Source organism: Podarcis liolepis, assembly GCF_965112155.1.
Source record: "Podarcis liolepis genome assembly, chromosome: 9".
Taxonomy (NCBI): Eukaryota; Metazoa; Chordata; class Lepidosauria; order Squamata; family Lacertidae; genus Podarcis; species Podarcis liolepis.
Window position 1 is genome coordinate 10,086,824 of NC_139564.1, and position 17,751 is coordinate 10,104,574.

General features: G+C 43.8%; 2 protein-coding genes across 2 annotated transcripts in view; one reads left to right on the forward strand and one right to left on the reverse strand.

Annotated features, from left to right (window-relative positions):
* The window catches only part of LOC310685868 (protein FAM47E-like), a 239,843-nt gene that overhangs the window by 129,590 nt on the left and 92,502 nt on the right, over positions 1–17,751 (reverse strand). The window lies entirely within an intron of this gene.
* GRSF1 (G-rich RNA sequence binding factor 1) lies at positions 4,536–17,547 on the forward strand. Its single transcript, XM_083458829.1, has 10 exons — positions 4,536–5,321; positions 8,804–8,960; positions 10,909–11,064; positions 11,156–11,299; positions 12,021–12,156; positions 12,925–13,100; positions 13,232–13,353; positions 14,161–14,296; positions 15,140–15,226; positions 16,283–17,547. The coding sequence occupies exons 1-9, from the start codon at positions 4,854–4,856 to the stop codon at positions 15,199–15,201; spliced, it is 1,557 nt and encodes a 518-aa protein (XP_083314955.1). The 5' UTR covers positions 4,536–4,853; the 3' UTR covers positions 15,202–15,226; positions 16,283–17,547.

A 17,751-nucleotide genomic window follows, 5' to 3' on the forward strand; every position in this document is an offset into this window, starting at 1 on the left:
AGACTAGTCAAATGGATTGTTTTGAATCTTATCGGCAGGAACGATTACTGTATGTTGAATTGACAGGAGAATGAATCAATCAATGGGGTTTCCAAATTGGAAATCTGACAAACTTCCATCTATGCAAGACTGGATCCAAAAATTGACTGAATATGCGGAGTTGGATAACTTGTCTGAAAAAATAAAGAATAAACCAAAACAGGTATTTCTTTCAAAATGGTAAGTCTTTACAATATATTTGAAAAATAATTACAGAAGTTTACACTCTGTTGCAGCATTTGACTAATTTCAGTAGTAGTAGTAGTATCAAGAATGATGTGAGATAAAAGAAAAACCAAGAATCAGTCAAACCATAATAGTTTTTACCGGCAATAAGTTATATGTAATTGAATTAAGGAGTAGACGGGAGGTCAGGTCTGTAGTCAAAAGACCTCTTTTCTTTTTGTTATAATGCTTTGTGTTTTTTACTTTGTTTATTATTATTTCTACTTGTTTTTTGTTCAGTTTTGATGTATGGCTTTTTTCATTGTACATTAATAATAATAATAATATTTTTTAAAGAATCAATCAATGGGGAAGCCACTGGTTATTTCTTTACCTTTAGAAACATCAGGAAATTCAAATGCTAGTCATACATATCTTTTGTAAATAAAATTGTTTTAAATACTCTATTTTCTGAAATAGATTATCAGATGTTTTTAATTAATCCGAGAAATGTTCTTTGGTGTGTCTTTTTGTAAAGTAGTGATAGCTGAATGTTTTACATATTAACATGAAATTAAAGTCAAGGAACCTCCCTGGTAGCAGAAAAACCTGTACCTTTCTACCATGAAGCCACTGTTCTTTGCCTGTTAATAATTGGTTCTACTGCAGCAATACTGTATTGAGGATCTCCATTTTTATTGGGCCTTTGGTTTAATTTCCAGCATTTGCCTCTTTATTTCAAGTAAAACTTTCCCACCTGGGAACAAACTATGAAGCAAATTAATTTTTACATCACTATCTTGAACCTGATTAACATATGTTGCCTTTATTACACATGTGAATAATGTATATCAAAGCAGAGATCAGATACCTAACCAAGCCTTGAAGAAGTGAAATGCCCTGAGATCTGGCATTCCACTTGATGAGTTCTATGGAAACACTGATTTTTGTTTGTGTGGGTATACCCCTTTACTGCAAACATAAGCACATTTTCTTAAAACTGTTCCACTGACATCAATCAGCCTGACCTCCAAATAAGTGTGCTTAGGACTGGAATGTAAAATTAGATAAATACAATAAATGCAGAGAACCACACTGAAGCATAATAAAACATAGCCTAAAAATTCAGCCCTATTATTCTCTTCAAAATATTTTGCATTTCAGTATATATTAAATTCCAATTGTTACTGCAGCAAGCCAGCAGTACTATTTTGGCTCAGTAACTGCCATGTGAGATAATTATATAACCTGAATTATATTCTGTTTCTACCGTATGGTTATTGTCATACTGAAAAGGGTTATGGGTCAGTTGAGATGCTTACTCTAGTATGGGAAGTTCTGGTAGTCTACTGCAGTGTTACATAACCACAAACTGTTAAGACACGCTAAATCAGATCTGTCATTTGAGGTTATCCACTCAACCAAATGGGCATAACGAATTACTCTGGAATGGTCATACAGCTGAACATTCACAAAACCCTTTGGCTGTGATATGTCTTTTTCAGGCTTTGTGAACCAATAAAAAGTTGATTATTAGACAGTCACACATGGTAGCATAAAAACTGTAAAAATGTGCAATTACAGATTTGGTATGTACTCTTTTAAGTTCTATTTTGAGATGGGGGGGGGGGGGAGATGACTTGTTAAGAGAATCATCTTCTTTGGCGATCACTCATACCTAAGATTGTCTTCCATAAACACAGTTTTAACATAAGTCCGTAAGTGACTGTGGAGTCCAACTCTGAACCAACATGTCGTTCCACAGTGAGGACGTTGGTTTCCAGGCAAGAGTGGATCACAGTGTGGATTTGCCAAGCGTGCCTTCCTCTTAGCACGTTTCTCCCTTGTGTCCTGAGCTTGAGGACACATTCATTAGATGAAGGGAACGCAGTGGATGTAGCCTACCTTGATTTCAGCAAGGCATTTGACAAGGTGCCCCATGATATTCTTGTAAAGAAGCTGGTAAAATGCGGTCTTGACTATGCTACTACTCAGTGGATTTGTAACTGGCTGGCTGACCGAACCCAAAGGGTGCTCATCAATGGTTCCTCTTCATCCTGGAGAAGAGTGACTAGTGGGGTGCCACAGGGTTCTGTCTTGGGCCCGGTCTTATTCAACATCTTTATCAATGACTTGGATGATGGACTCAAGGGCATCCTGATCAAATTTGCAGATGACACCAAACTGGGAGGGGTGGCTAACACCCCAGAGGACAGGATCACACTTCAAAACGACCTTGACAGATTAGAGAACTGGGCAAAAACAAACAAGATGAATTTTAACAGGGAGAAATGTAAAGTATTGCACTTGGGCAAAAAAAATGAGAGGCACAAATACAAGATGGGGGACACCTGGCTTGAGAGCAGTACATGTGAAAAGGATCTAGGAGTCTTGGTTGACCACAAACTTGAAATGAGCCAACAGTGTGACGCGGCAGCTAAAAAAGCCAATGCAATTCTGGGCAGCATCAATAGGAGTATAGCATCTAGATCAAGGGAAGTAATAGTGCCACTGTATTCTGCTCTGGTCAGACCTCACCTGGAGTACTGTGTCCAGTTCTGGGCACCACAGATCAAGAAGGACACTGACAAACTGGAAAGTGTCCAGAGGAGGGCAACCAAAATGGTCAAAGGCCTGGAAACGATGCCTTATGAGGAACGGCTAAGGGAGCTGGGCATGTTTAGCCTGGAGAAGAGGAGGTTAAGGGGTGATATGATAGCCATGTTCAAATATATAAAAGGATGTCACATAGAGGAGGGAGAAAGGTTGTTTTCTGCTGCTCCAGAGAAGCGGACACGGAGCAATGGATCCAAACTACAAGAAAGAAGATTCCACCTAAACATTAGGAAGAACTTCCTGACAGTAAGAGCTGTTCGACAGTGGAATTTGCTGCCAAGGAGTGTGGTGGAGTCTCCTACTTTGGAGGTCTTTAAGCAGAGGCTTGACAACCATATGTCAGGAGTGCTCTGATGGTGTTTCCTGCTTGGCAGGGGGTTGGACTCGATGGCCCTTGTGGTCTCTTCCAACTCTATGATTCTATGAGTGTCTTCAAAGCCCATGACACCTTTGGTAAAGGCTGTTCTCCAACTGGAGCGCTCGCAGGCCAGTGTTTCTAAACAATCTAAACATTTGTTTAGATTTGCCTTGAGACAGTCTTTAAACCTCTTTTGTTGACCACCAGCATATAGCTCATTTCATGTTTTTTGGAACTGTATATCCAAGGTTGTCATTTGCTTTTCACTTTAGCGGAAGTACTGATCTTGTTGGCAGTTTAAACTTTTCGAACGACTACCCAAATCGGAGGCGTCCTCAAACAGAAATGCGCCTTCTAATCCAGCATCAGTCAAGCAAAGGCCCTTCAGGACCCTATAAAGAAACCTGCATTATCTTGGGTTTCTTTTTTGGCTAAGTGACCCTTGAGGTCCTTTCCAACCAGGGGTGCCAACTTGAGTAAAATATTGGGGGGGGGGGAGCAGGTAAGCCCCGCACCACCTAATCCATCACAAGATACACACACCCTTTGAATGGCAATGCCCATCAACTCTGGGGTGGGGGCCCGGCTCCCTCAAATATTTTATTGAGGGGGGAATCGCGAAGGGACCTTGGCCCCTAATAATAATAATAATTTATTATTTATACCCTGCCCATCTGGTTGGGTTTCCCCAGCCACTCTGGGCGGCTTCCAACAAAACACTAAAATACAATAACCTGTTAAACAATACAATAACCTGGTATCTGAAGAAGTGTGCATGCACACGAAAGCTCATACCAAGAACTAACTTAGTTGGTCTTTAAGGTGCTACTGGAAGGAATTTTTTTATTCTGTTAAACATTAAAAGCTTCCCTAAACAGGGCTGCCTTCAGACGTCTTCTAAAAGTTTGGTAGTTGTTTATCGCTTTGACATCTGCTGGAAGGGCGTTCCACAGGGCGGGCGCCACTACCGAGAAGGCCCTCTACCTGGTTCCCTGTAACTTGGCTTCTCACAGCGAGGGAACCGCCAGAAGGCCCTCGGCGCTGGACCCCAGTGTCCGGGCTGGACGATGGGGGTGGAGACGCTCCTTCAGGTATATTGGACTGATGCCATTTAGGACTTTAAAGGTCAGCACCAACACTTTGAATTGTGCTCAGAAATGTACTGGGAGCCAATGTAGGTCTTTCAAGACCAGTGTTATGTGGTCTCGGCGGCTGCCCCCAATCACCAGTCTAGCTGCCTCATTCTGGATTAGTTGCAGTTTCTGGGTCACCCTCAAAGGTAGCCCCCACATAGAGCCCATTGCAGTAGTCCAAGCGAGAGATAACCAGAGCACGCACCACTATGGCAAGACAGTCCGCAGGCAGGTAGGGTCTCAGCCTGCGTTTGCTCTCCTACTTCCAAAATACCATTGCACGATTCCTTCAGGTGTTGGGGCCCAACAGGGCCTTCTAGTGGTCGACCCCCTTACCCAAAGCTGCGGGGGAAGTTGTCTCCTGAGCCCACCCCCACCCCCAAATAAACCCGCTCTGAGGAGAACCGAGTCCCCTTCACAGCGCTAGGCCGCACTGCGCCTGCCAGGAGCAAGGCCCTCCCGCCTCCCAAGTTCCCTCACGCGAGGCCCAGGCCTCGGCCTCGGCGTGAGGGGCGGGCCGAGCGAGCGAGGGGCCTCCTGGGATGCCGCCTCCTGACGCAGCTCCTCCCTGCCCGCCGTGGCTCCGCTGCAGGCCGCTTGCCGCCGCCTCCTCCTCCGCGCATGTGCCTCAGGCTTTCGTAGCGGCGACGACAGCGGCAGCCGCGGAGACCACCACGACGACGCCGGGGCTTCCGCCTCCTCCCATGGCCGGGACGCGCTGGGTGCTGGGCGCGCTGCTCCGGGGCTGCGGCTGTAGCTGCAGCAGTTGCCGCCAGACCGGCGCGGCCTGCCTGCCGCTGCGCCACGCCGCCTCAGTCTCCTCCTCAGCCGCACCCTCCTCCTCCTCCTCCGCTTCCCTCGGCCTCTCCGGCCGCCGCCGCCTCCTGTTCTTGCTCGGGGCAGCCACGCAGAGCCGCGGGTTCGCCGGCTCCGCCGGGCCTCTGCCCGGCTTCGGCGCCCTGAGGAGCTCGCTGCTGCCTCCGGCCCTCGCGGGGAGATGCTACAGCCAGGTAAGGGCCCTCCTGAGGGGAGGGGAAGCGGGGAACCGCCACCCCCAATACTTCGGGGCGCCTTTGGGAAATGGGTCTCCACACACCCCCTCCCAGAAGTGTGCGCGTGAGAGAAATGCAGTTTATTTCGTTTCTGTCCCGCTTTGTAGTGTTTTTCTCTCCCCACCCCACCCCGCCTTCGACAGGGGATGGTGTTCGCGCATTTGCTCCCGAGGAGTGCAGGGCGGGTGGTGCCTTTATCCTCGCGAGGGCCCTTTTGAGGTGGGCTGGGGGGCGGGTGACGGAGACAGACTCTGGCCCAAGGTCACCCCACGTCCCATATGGCTGAGTGGGAATTGGGACGGGCTCTCTGTGGACGGTGTAGCTTCAGCTTCCTTTTGCTAACTTACGCACACGTGCGCACAGAAACACACACACGTGTGTGTGTACACATATACATATATTCATTTTTTAAAAAAATATATTTATTAAATTTCATAAACAAATTTTAAACAGGTTTTAAACATAAAATACATAGCACAAAAGAGAGAGAAAAATCCAGGAATAAGAAAAAAATACAAAGCAAAACAGATATTCAACAGAGGACAGTTACCAAAAAGAGAAGAAAGTCATAACAAATGCCAACCCACCCCGAGAAAGGAGAAAAAAGAAAAATTATACCTCCAAATATAATATCTTATTCACTAGTTTCTTGACCTCCTCACACCTCCCTTTCTGTATTCCAATTCAAATATTTAGTTCAGCAAGTTCTTACCCTCTGTCATTTAACCTTATTCAACATCTTAAACTATGATAAAAATATAATTTCCGTCATTATCAATCCAAGTTTTCATATTCTTATTAATCTTGTTACTAACACCACTTATTTTCAATCCAACGTCCTTTTAACATTCATTAATTTTACAGTATTTCTGTAAATAGTCTTTAAATTTCTTCCAATCTTCTTCCACCGCACATATACATATATTCATACACAACACACAGAAAGCTAAAATACTGTTCCCCCAAACTGATGTTATTGGTTGGGTCATTTCCTGAGATTTATATGCCGCTTGGCTGTACGACGAAAAACCCTCAAAAGCAGTTTGCGCAAGATCTCGCATCTTGAAAGATGAAACAGTGATACCGTCACTAAAAGGGAAAAAGGACACAGCCAGAATTCGAAACGTACAAGAAGTTAAAAGCACAGGAACACAAATAAAGACCCACGTTGGTGTAGAGGCCTTGTAACAGGATTGGCGGGGGGGGGGGATGCGGTCCAATCGCCTTCTCAGTCTGGCCCACTGATGGTCTGGGAATCAGCGTGTTTTTACATGAGTAGAATGTGTCCTTTTATTTAAAACACATCTCTGGGTTATTTGTGGGGCATAGGAATTTGTTCATTTTCCCCCTCAAAATATAGTCCGGCCCACCACATGGACTGAGGTGGACCGGACCTCGACTGAAAAAGGTTGCTGATTCCTGAGCTATTGCCTGCTCTTCCTAACAGTCTCTAAAGAAGCTCCCCACCCCCCTATTTCCCAGGGCGAAGCTGTACTGTATTCTGAAGGACTGGGAAAAAACCACTTGTCTTCCTAAACTGCAGGGGTGACCGGATTATGTAGCCAGAGCAGGTTTGGGGATTCTCTCCCCAACCAAGCTGCTTGAGGGCGGTCCTTCTGGCCATGATATTCTGTGTTCTTTCTCTCCTGGAGCTGACCAGATGGGAAGGAAACCTGGGTGCTGTTTGCTGGGTTTTCAGGTCGCCCCATTGCCCTTTCTAGTGCAACGAGAAGACAACAGTTTCTGTGATATTACAGAAGCTTCTTGAGCATTCTTACATTTGCGGTGAGGTGGGGAGAGGGGATCTGCTGGATGGGAAAGGGACCTTGCGTACTGGAGTCCTACTTCTGACCTGACATGGTCAGTGGCTGGACACCTGGAAGTATGGTGCTGGCCATGCAAAAAACAGCATTGCTGGCTGCCTAGCTGTGACCCCCTAATGTGAGGGTGCTACCCTGAACACCTTTGGAAGGAAGAATGGCATATAAATTAATAACTAAATAAGTAATAGATCCCAGTTCCCTACCCATATCTCTAACTATAATATTCCAAATTCTGGAGAAAGCCCATGCAGCCTTCTTGTTTCTTCATCCACCAGTTTTGTTAGGAGCCTTTATCTCTAACACACCCAATTCATGAATTGATGAAAATATGCTTTGCTGACACTGGAGGTACTTCCAGACAACCTATTTTTTGAATAGGTTTGTTGGATTTGTTTGCAGAGAGATTAGAAGACATGATCATTCAATGGGCATTCATTCTGATTTGTTTGTGGGAAAGTTAGATGGCAGTTGCATCAAAGCAAGTGTTATCCAGCACTTTCCAGTGCATTTTTTTTCAGTTTTTTGCTTATCACCAAAAATCAAATATTTTGGAGAAGTGGGTTTGTTGCACAAAACCTCCCATTCAGCTATAACTGGGCAGCCTAGATTTGCCAGTATGTGAGTGAGGTGGAATCTGCACTCATATAAAAACCGTTCTGAAAATCCTTTTTTAAAAAAGCGTTTTTAGAAATACATTGAATTTTCCATAAGGCTCACCATCTAGTGCCACATTGCATATTGCACTTCAGACACACTTAAAACATTTTATTTGCAGCTATATAGCTGAGTCCTCAATCTCACCAAATTGTTGACTAACCCTGGCCCTCAGATGTTTGAGTGGAAACATCCAAATTCAGCTAGGTACCCATTGCTCCACCACGTGGTCCTAGTAACTGATGAAAGTTTATTTTTCCTCACTCTTTGTGGGGAAAAGATTAAGATTAAAGCAGCAATTGTAATCAACATTCTTGATTGAGAGTCATTTGAAGTAATCAAGGATGCCACCCTTGTTCCTTCAATTCTGCTTTCCTTTCAAATTAATAATAATAATCTATTTATTTATTATATGCTCTCAGCAAATATGTAACATAAACTCTTTTGATCATCTAGATCGTAATGTGTTTTCACCTTGGTGCTGAGAAAATTTCCCATCCCATTGAAGAGACACACTTGTGACATTGAGGACATGCCTCAGAGCCGTGTTAGAGTATCACATGTGCTTTTTAAGCAATCTGGTCCCTGCACGGGACATGCACAGGATGCTTCAGTCCACTTGTCACATTGCAGTGATGTCAGGTGACCTATTTCTGCCCATGTGATTTGAAAACAAACCTTGCAGGCAATCCGCTGATTTCAAGTGCGGAAGAAGCCCTGCGAGTAGTACTCCTCCAGTGTATGGCGTAAGGTGTAGGGAAGGTGGGCATGGCTTGGCTGAAATGGCCTCACAGGCCTAAATAGGTCCATGGGTCCCACCCCGGTCTAGATAATACGGAACTAAATGGACCAATAGTTTGACTCGGCATGAGGCAGATACCTATATTCCTGACTCATAAATTGTGCCCTGATTATATGTTTAGTTACAAATATAATGTTGAAACGACAACTCTCTCTTTGAAGGAGCACAGCCCTCCATTTCATGATGAATATCCACCTCTCTCAGAGTATGACCCATCTCCAACTAAGTCACGTGGCGAGGAAGATGATGTGTATCTTATTCGGGCCCAGGGTCTGCCTTACTCCTGCACCGAGGAAGACGTTCTCAACTTTTTTTCAGGTAATTTCATTTTCCCCCCTGACCAACCCACATGGTGATGTGGCTAAGGGTCTGGACTACAAATCACATTAAATGCATACTTTAATGTTGCATGTTGGGGTTTTTTTTTATTGGGGGGCAGGGAGGCTGGTCAGAACTGGGGCTGCCAGGAGGGAGAGGCAATGTACTTAAAGCAGCTTCTCTCTTTCAGCTAGAGGGCACATGGGCACAGCCAGGATTTATGTTGTGGGGGGCAGGACACCCACCTGTCATCATCCTCTGTCTGGCTCTGTCTAGCAGATTCAGAATGAAATGTCTCAGCAACAGTTGTTTTAAATTACTTTCCTTTGACCCCCAAGTGCTCAGAAAAATCTGTCAAAATCTTTCTACAATTTCTACTTTTAGTTAAGTATATTTATTTACAGTGGTGCCTCGCAAGACGAAATTAATTCGTTCCGCAAGTTTTTTCTTCTTGCGAGTTTTTCGTCTTGCGAAGCACGGTTTCCCATAGGAATGCATTGAAAATCAATTAATGCGTTCCTAGGGAAACCGCCTTCAGACCAGGTCCGGGGACAGTCTGTCCCCCGACCTCTTCTGAAGGCTGGGGGGGGGGGAACAAGGGCTTTTCTTCCCACCCCCAGCCTTCAGAAGGCTGTTCTGAAGGCTGGCGCTGGGAAGAAAAGCCCTTCTTCCCACCTCCCGCCCCGCAAGCACCGGGGACAGGAGGGCTTTGCTGCCGACCGCCAGCATTTTAAAAGCCCCTGCTGTCCCGGGGCGATTTTAAAATGCTGGCGGGCGGGAGCGAAGCCTCCGCTGTCCCAGGGAGATTTTAAAATGCTGGGGGTCGGGAGCGAAGCGTTCGCTGCCGACCCCCAGCATTTTAAAATCTCCCCGGGACAGCAGAGAAGTCTCTGCTGTCCCGGGGAGATTTTAAAATGCTGGGGGTCGGCAGCGAACGCTTCGCTCCCGCCCGCCAGCATTTTAAGATCGCCCGGGGCAGGCGGGGGGGGGAGGCAGGCGGGGGGGAGCAAAGACTTTTGCCCCCCGCCGGCCTTCAGAAGAGGTCCTCTTCTGAAGGCCGGCTGTGGGCGAAAGTCTTTGCTCCCGACCGCCAGCATTTCCCTATGGGCTTTCGTCTTGCGATGCAAGCCCATAGGGAAATTCGTCTTGCGAAGCGCCTCCAAAACAGAAAACCCTTTCGTCTTGCGGGTTTTCCGTCTTGCGAGGCATTCGTCTTGCGGGGTACCACTGTACTTGATTTAGGAGGAGGCAGCTTCCCCCACGCCCATGAGAGGGCGGTGAACATATTTGTTTGTATTGATCTCTAAGCAGCTCTGAGAGCCTTTCCAGCTGTAGAGCAGGATAAAAATGTTTGCAGTAAATAAGGCTACATACACTAATGTGAGGCACATATGCTGAATTGAGCTATGCAGGAGTTCTGGCTAACCAATTAATTAAGTTTAGATTTCCATGCTGGCACAATATGTCTGGGACTGTGTACTTCTGTTGAATCTGTTCAGAACCGTATTGATCGCCTACATTTCTGTAGAGCTTCTCCTGGTTGTTGAGCCTGTAAAATGGCTATTTTCAGAAGCTCACAATTCCCTAGGCATACTTACTCATTGGCTAAAGCAATTAATCATTGTTATATGTTTTAATAAGCGCAGAGGGTTTATAAGTAACTTGGCACACCATGGAAGAGCATCTTTAAAAGTAGCAGTAGATGTGCCAACATACTGAATTCCCAGTTCTGTAGCTGAGTGGAGTTGTTGAATCCTTGGAGCTTTTAATACAACCCTGGAGATACTGGACAGTCATCCAAATAGGGCTACCTCATTCAGGCCTTGTTCCTTTGGTGTAGGGAAATTTAGTGGAATTCTGTTATGAAACATCAAAATGCCCCATTGCATCTGAATCAGAAAAGAAGGCACCTGAAGTTCCTTCACCTGCCTACTTAATAACCTTGTAGGCAGCAAGATTCGAAATGGTGTGAATGGCATCCACTTCCTCTTAAACCGAGATGGCAAACGCAGAGGAGATGCTTTGGTTGAACTGGAGTCAGAACAGGATGTGCAAAACGCCTTGGACAAGCACAGAAGATATCTGGGTCAGCGTTATGTGGAAGGTAAGCTTCTTTTTTTGCTCGGGATTAAGTATGATTCAAGAACTCATCGCACTATTCAACACTGCCTCTTGTGGGGTTTTTTCCAATGCAGTTTTCGAAATACATAATGAGGATGTTGATGCCATCATGAAGAGCTTGCACTCCAGTTCAACATCTGTGACAAACGATGGAGTGGTCAGACTGAGAGGCCTTCCCTACAGCTGCAATGAAATGGATATTTCTGAGTTCTTCTCAGGTGATTCTGCGTGGAGTAGTGATTCTGTGATCAAGTGATTGTGAGCCTGTGTCATCTAATGAAATGGGGATTTTTTTTAAAAAAAAAAATCACCTTAGAAGAATCTTGTTTGTTGTACACCTGGTATGGAGATGTCAATTGGGGTTTCTAGGCTGAGTAGGAAAAGTTAACTCAAAGTGGGGGGGGGGGGGAGATGCAGAAGCAGGTTTAGATATGACTAGAAACTCCTTGTTTTCAGATCAGGAAGAATTCTGATAAAGAGGATACAAGGATGATCTGATAGCATTAGTGGAATTTTTCTTTCCCAGAAGGGTCAAGTAACAGAATAATTCAGAAAATTGTTTTTAGTGGTGGTGATATTTTGTCACACAGGGTAGAATTAAATGGACGCATTGTTTCACATTTAGCTCTGTGTGTGTGTGTGTGTGTGTGTGTGTGTGTGTTTAAATTGAATGGGAGCAGGTCAAAAGGGATGCAGGTAGAAACAAGAGAGTCTTTTGTTTCATGTATGTTTAGGTTCAGGCTCTTGAGACTGATCCATAACATTTTTGCATCAGTTTGTAAATTGTACAAGAACCAAGTGCTAAAGTGTTAGTGCCACTATATTTAAGGCAGCCTTTGATGTGCAATTTTATCATGGAGCGTGAGTTCTCATTTTGCTCCTCTTAGGAAGAACAGAGCAAAATGTGCCCTGCTGCTACTGAAATGCCTTCTTTTGCAGGTTTGACTATAGTCGACATAACATTTGTCATGGACCAGAGGGGAAGAAGGAAAACGGGAGAAGCATTTGTGGTGTTTGCTACCCCTGAGATGGCTAATCAAGCCTTGTTGAAGCATAAGGAGGAAATTGGGAGCCGGTATGTTGCTATTGGATCCATGAGAGGAGTGGTGGATATATATATTTAAAACAGAAACTTTTTTCCAAAAAAAAGCAGGTGGAAGTTGGATGTATACTGTCTCCTCCAATCAAAACATGCTGGATTGGTTGTTGGGAGAAGGGATGGGACTTGAGAGAGGGTGATTGTACGTACCTACATATATACATTCCAGTATTATGTGTTTAAGTAGCTAGCAGTGGATGTTGGACTAGAGAAACCTGAATTTGAATTCTGGTGTCAGTCATGGATTTCACATGGTAGATTTCAACAGCTCCAGTTGTCATTTTAAATGAGAATAATAATATTGACTTGCTTTTATAAGCTTGTCAAGAAAATAAACAAGAGAGAGAAAATACTCTGAATTAGTTCACATGTAATAAATAATGGTTTTGCATTACATTAATGAACCTTGGGCTTGTATACTCCCTCATCTCCTCGTACACTCCAGTTTTCTCTGCATTTGCATTTAACTATTTGCTCTTACATCTGAGCTGGCAAACGAAGGCTTGAACTTTCCCTGTAAGCCATAATTTCAATACATAGGTTAATTGTGGTTTGGATGTGACAGACCTGGGTTTACATTCTGGTTTAGTTCTTACGTAGATTCGAATACATTCCTCTGTCTGTTTCTGGTTTTTGCAAAAGTAGTAGTGCAGGAGCTTGTTGTCTGAACCGAGCCTTTGTGTATTTGGTAAATATCAATCCTGATCTAACTCTTCTCACTTAAAAAAAACACAACCATTATAGATACATAGAAATATTCCCAAGCCAGAAGAGTGAAATTCGAACCCACAATGGCTTTTTCCGGGGCAAGATGATGGGCTATCCCACTCTGAAACAAGATTCCGAATCTGTTTTTGATGAAAGTGAGTTGAATGAGGCCTTAAGACCGACTGCTACGTATGAAAGTGATAAAGAAAATGGTAAGTCCATACAATTCTTATCATTTGAGACATCTTTGACTTGCCTCTTTATGTCCTCCACATGTTGGAGAGAGGTAGCAAGACACACATGTAATTTGCACATGTTCATTCTGGCCTTGTTCACTTTACAGAAGTTTTTAAGCAAGCATTTGAAAAGCCTCGGGATGTGTCGGAGTCAGGGAGTTTCTCCTCGCTTCACTTTGTTCATTTGAGGGGTCTGCCATTTCAAGCAACTGCACAAGATATTATAAATGTACGTAGGGGTAAGATCATTTTAAATATCCTGAACAATTTTATTAGGAACTGCTGTATTTATCCTTCAAAATGGGAGTTTTAGCTTTTGTCAGTCACTGAAACTTACAAGTCCTGATTAGCCTGAAGCAGTTCTGCAAACAGTTTGCTAAAACTCATTCAACCCTTCACTTCTCTCCTGAATGCCACTACTTGTGACCTGTTCCCAATAAGCTTGTGCCACCAGGAAAATCAAGAGCACATTAGAGTATTATTTCAACTTTTAAGTCTTGGAGAGGATTGAGACAGTGAATGGTAACACCTTAATATTCACATTCAACAGCCCTGAGGATTGGGCTTATTGGCCTGTTACTCCTTCAGTACTAATTAGGCTCCCCATCTTGATTGTGACTGATTCCTGGCCTTTAGGAAAATGCTCAGAACCACTTAGTTGTGCATGAAAAGAGAGTGGAGATGATCTTTCTTTAACATCAATCTCACACGATGAACAGCTTCTGAACTGAGGACCTTTGCAAAAGCAGTTTTGGGTATGGCATGGTCTGCACTTTTAAGAAAACAATTTCAGCAGGACATGTCCAAATTAGCTTTTTGATGACAATGCAAAGTGTGTAAGCTTCAGTTGTGGAACAGGTCCAGCTTTGTGCAACAAGCAGTTTGGCTTATTATGTCTGGACAGCAGCTAAGACCTTTTAACACATTACTGCTAGTCGCAAATATAGAACAGTAATTCCACTGCTTCTGCTCGGTCTTGGTTTTCAGATTTTGATAATTAAATCTTGACTTTCACCCCACATGCCTTTCTTTAAAGTTCTTTGCTCCCCTGAAACCGGTGAGGATCACTATGGAATATAATTCAAGCGGGAAAGCAACGGGGGAAGCAGATGTTCACTTTGAGACACACGAAGATGCGATTGCAGCCATGGCCAAGAACAGGTCGAACGTGCGTAAGTGGAACTCCTGCATTTTCCCTGGGGACACAGGATTAGAAGGGGACTGCTGAGGCACAGCAGTGTCAAACCAGAAGCAGGAGGAGTATATAGCAAGAGCCCTTTGAGAAGGTACATATTTTTTCCTTACTTTAAAAATTCCTTGCGAAGACGTCCTCCTCTGATGTGTAAACTGCCGGGAACAGAAAGATGACAGGTTCTCTATCTTGCCCTTCCCACACCTGCCTTGAGTCAGCATAAGAAAAGATTCCAGAAGCATTCAGATGATCCAGTTGTGCAAATAGTTAGAGAGAGCAAGAGGTCTTGCAGTGGGGCGAATGGGAAAAAACGTTTTGATTGCGCTTTTGATCATCCCAGTTGCAAGCTGCTTTGCCGGGGTGAGTGGATGTAGAGAAAACGATTTCTGCAGCATAATGCCTGAACCTGTTCTGTTTTTAAAACCTAACATAATACTGCATTTTGAAGTATTAGATGCATTGTGTGTGCCTTTTGAGCCTAGTAAAATCATGGTTCATATTTAGTTGCAAGGCCACTGATGACAAGTGAGGAATCCTTACGTGATGACATTGCACATCAGTATATGTCTAGCAGTTTCCAAAAGCAGGCAGGTCTTGTTCATTTGCAGTTCCAGAAGTCACTACACAGCTGTGGAGGGACCACTTTAAGCAGCTGTGTCTCCTGTAAACTGGCTTTCTGGAAAAACTGAGGTCAGTAATGTAGGTATCGGGTAAATGGTGGCATGTAGTGCATGATAAGTGATATGCATTGCTGCATAAACTTTTCCTGCACAAACATTTCAAAGCATGAACGGAAAGTTAAAGCTGTTCTTCTCTCCTACAGAGCATAGATACATTGAATTATTCCTGAATTCATCGCCAAGCAGAAAAAATGGTTGCCAGTGACGATGGCATAATTCCCAAAGTATAGGTGAGTGTTAAGGCTAACTTGAATTTCTCTAGGAAACCAGACTGTTTGTCAAGTAAGCATCTATAGAGATAATCCAGTCTGTAGCTGCAGTGAATTAAAACTTCCCAGAGCGGCCAATCAGATGCTTCTGGAGGTCATGAGGGTATCCAGCTCCCCAGTAACAGGCATTCAGAGGCTTGCAGTCTCTGATCCCAGAGACAGGATTCAGCCATGATGATGCGTAACCACTGCTAAGTCTTTTTCACCATTACAGTAGGCAATTTCAGGCTTAAACCTTTTGCTTTAAGGTACAAATTCTCCTTCTATGGGGTGTTACTCCATTTAATTCAAGGGTTTTAAATGCAAACAGCAAATAATGGTGCAATATTAGAGAAGTAAGGTAGTGGGGAACTGGTGGCTATTATGGGAGGTAACCATGTGAAATGGCCTTGAGAAGCCTATATAGGAACAAGTTGTGCATTCTGTTCCCTGATCAGGTTACTGGATGTATAGGAACCTTTTCCCTGCTTATACTTATGCATTCAGGATGAAAATTGAAAGGGTATTTTCTAGTGGAAGCAGTAATTCTTTTTCTGTGTTGTTGTTTTTTTGTAATCTCTTCTCTGTTCTTACGTAAATTGTGACTTTTTGGAACATTGTCTCTATTTAAATACCTTGTGGTAGAGTTGGCTATAATAAGAAAAAGCAGTCAACCAAATTTAGAGCAGCACTAATAAGAGATCTCGTATTCAGGATTTAAGTCTGCTGTGCAAAAAGAAAGTTAAAAACTAAATTCTGCATACATTTTTTTTGTATAATTTTGCTGATCCTGGAAAGGAGAGAGCTTTGCTCTTTGACAACTGGAAACCTCCCTGGGCTAAGATTGCTGCTAATTATAGCTCTCATAGTCTTTTAAGCCTGTATTTGCAGGCATAAGGACTGTTGAGATTCTCCAAATGCTAAAGATACCCAGCATGTTACTGTTGTGTTACATCTGAAAGCTAAAGAAAGAGGAGGGTATTGGGCCAGGATGACTTGCATTCATATTTGTTAATTCATCACCCTCTTTCCCAACAGGATAAATCAAGATGCATTTCATTTGCACATTTTCCTAGAGCTGGAATATAGGCGTTCCCGTAACCAGCAAGGATAAATTCTAAAGGACACTTTTTCTCCTGAATTGCCTTTCAAAGTAAATCTAGCAGCTGCAGCTGCAACCCTACAAATCGTTTGTGCGAGATCTGTTTAAAACCAAAATTAAAGTTGAACTGTCCTTACGCTTCTTGTTACATGTCCTGGTAGACTGGGGGCCAAGCTGTGATTCACACAGGGTTACGTAAATGTCAGTTTCTAAAGCACTGATGGTTCATATGCGTTGCTGATTGTTTCCCTGTGGTTAAGCAAGATAGACGTGGGCTCTGATTTCAATGCCAACTCAACAGTTAAAGTTAGGGGGAGAAGTGTGAGATTCTGTAGCCTGCTGCCAAATGCTTATTGGTGGCAGGTAGAACAGTGTTACATCTGCACCAGTCTGTTGCATGAAACTTAATGCCGGAACGGCTCTGATGCAGTAATTCATGGTAGGAATTCTGTGGCTCACCATAGGACTGAAATGCCCCATAGGAGAGATAATTGCCCAAAGAAAGTCCCTTAATATTGACTAGGATAGGGAAGATGAATTGCAGCATATGCTCAGCAGAGCACACATGGGGCTTTTGGGTCAGATGTTAGATAGGGTGCTGAATACTGACTATAAAGAAACTGCTATTTCTCCATAAGTAGCTTCAGCTGTGGTAAAGACTTAATACGGTCAGTCTTCATCCTAGTAAGATGGTTAGGTTGATGCAACAGCCCTTGGATCCAACTAATTGCTTACATGAAAACTGATTTTTACCATGTGAATGGTTTGAATTTACCATTACCTTGCTTGGTTCTGCCAGGACACGCAAGAGGACTGATAAGACCGTTGCCAGCATTATACTTGTGCAGCCAAATCCCAGATGAACATGAAGTGTATGGTTGCTAACGTATGCAGAAAGTTTAAAAATGCTAGTGCCCATACCTCAGCTTTTCAACTAAACTAGCTAGGCAATGAAAGGATTTTCAGATGGGTGATTAAAGATTGCCACGCGCTTTAGGCCCCTCTGTATAAATCTGTTCTTTTCATAGTAGAGACCAGCAAGTTTGATAGGTGAAGCTGAGCCCAACTGCTGCTGCTACCACTAAGTATAGTGACAAGTAGGTGTTAGACAAGTAGGTGTTAAACATTGCTTATTAGTTTTGCCTGTCTGATCAAGTCAATGTATTACTCTTAATAAATGAAAGCTTTTTTTCTTAACGCAGGCACTGTGCTTCAGGGTTCTTTATCTGGTTTTGACACATTTCAACACAGCTTTCAAAGGCAATACCAGTCCATCATAGAATCATAGAGTTGGAAGAGACCACAAGGGCCATCGAGTCCAACCCCCTGCCAAGCAGGAAACACCATCAGAGCACTCCTGACATATGGTTGTCAAGCCTCTGCTTAAAGACCTCCAAAGTAGGAG

What these genes read in the sequence shown, in the direction of transcription:
- GRSF1 (XM_083458829.1), top strand. Translation starts at nt 4,854, where the DNA reads ATGCCGCCTCCTGACGCAGCTCCTCCCTGCCCGCCGTGGCTCCGCTGC. An exon ending in TGAAAGTGATAAAGAAAATG is followed by an intron (nt 13,101 to 13,231) that starts GTAAGTCCATAC and finishes TTCACTTTACAG; the next exon opens with AAGTTTTTAAGCAAGCATTT. An exon ending in CAAGAACAGGTCGAACGTGC is followed by an intron (nt 14,297 to 15,139) that starts GTAAGTGGAACT and finishes TCTCTCCTACAG; the next exon opens with AGCATAGATACATTGAATTA.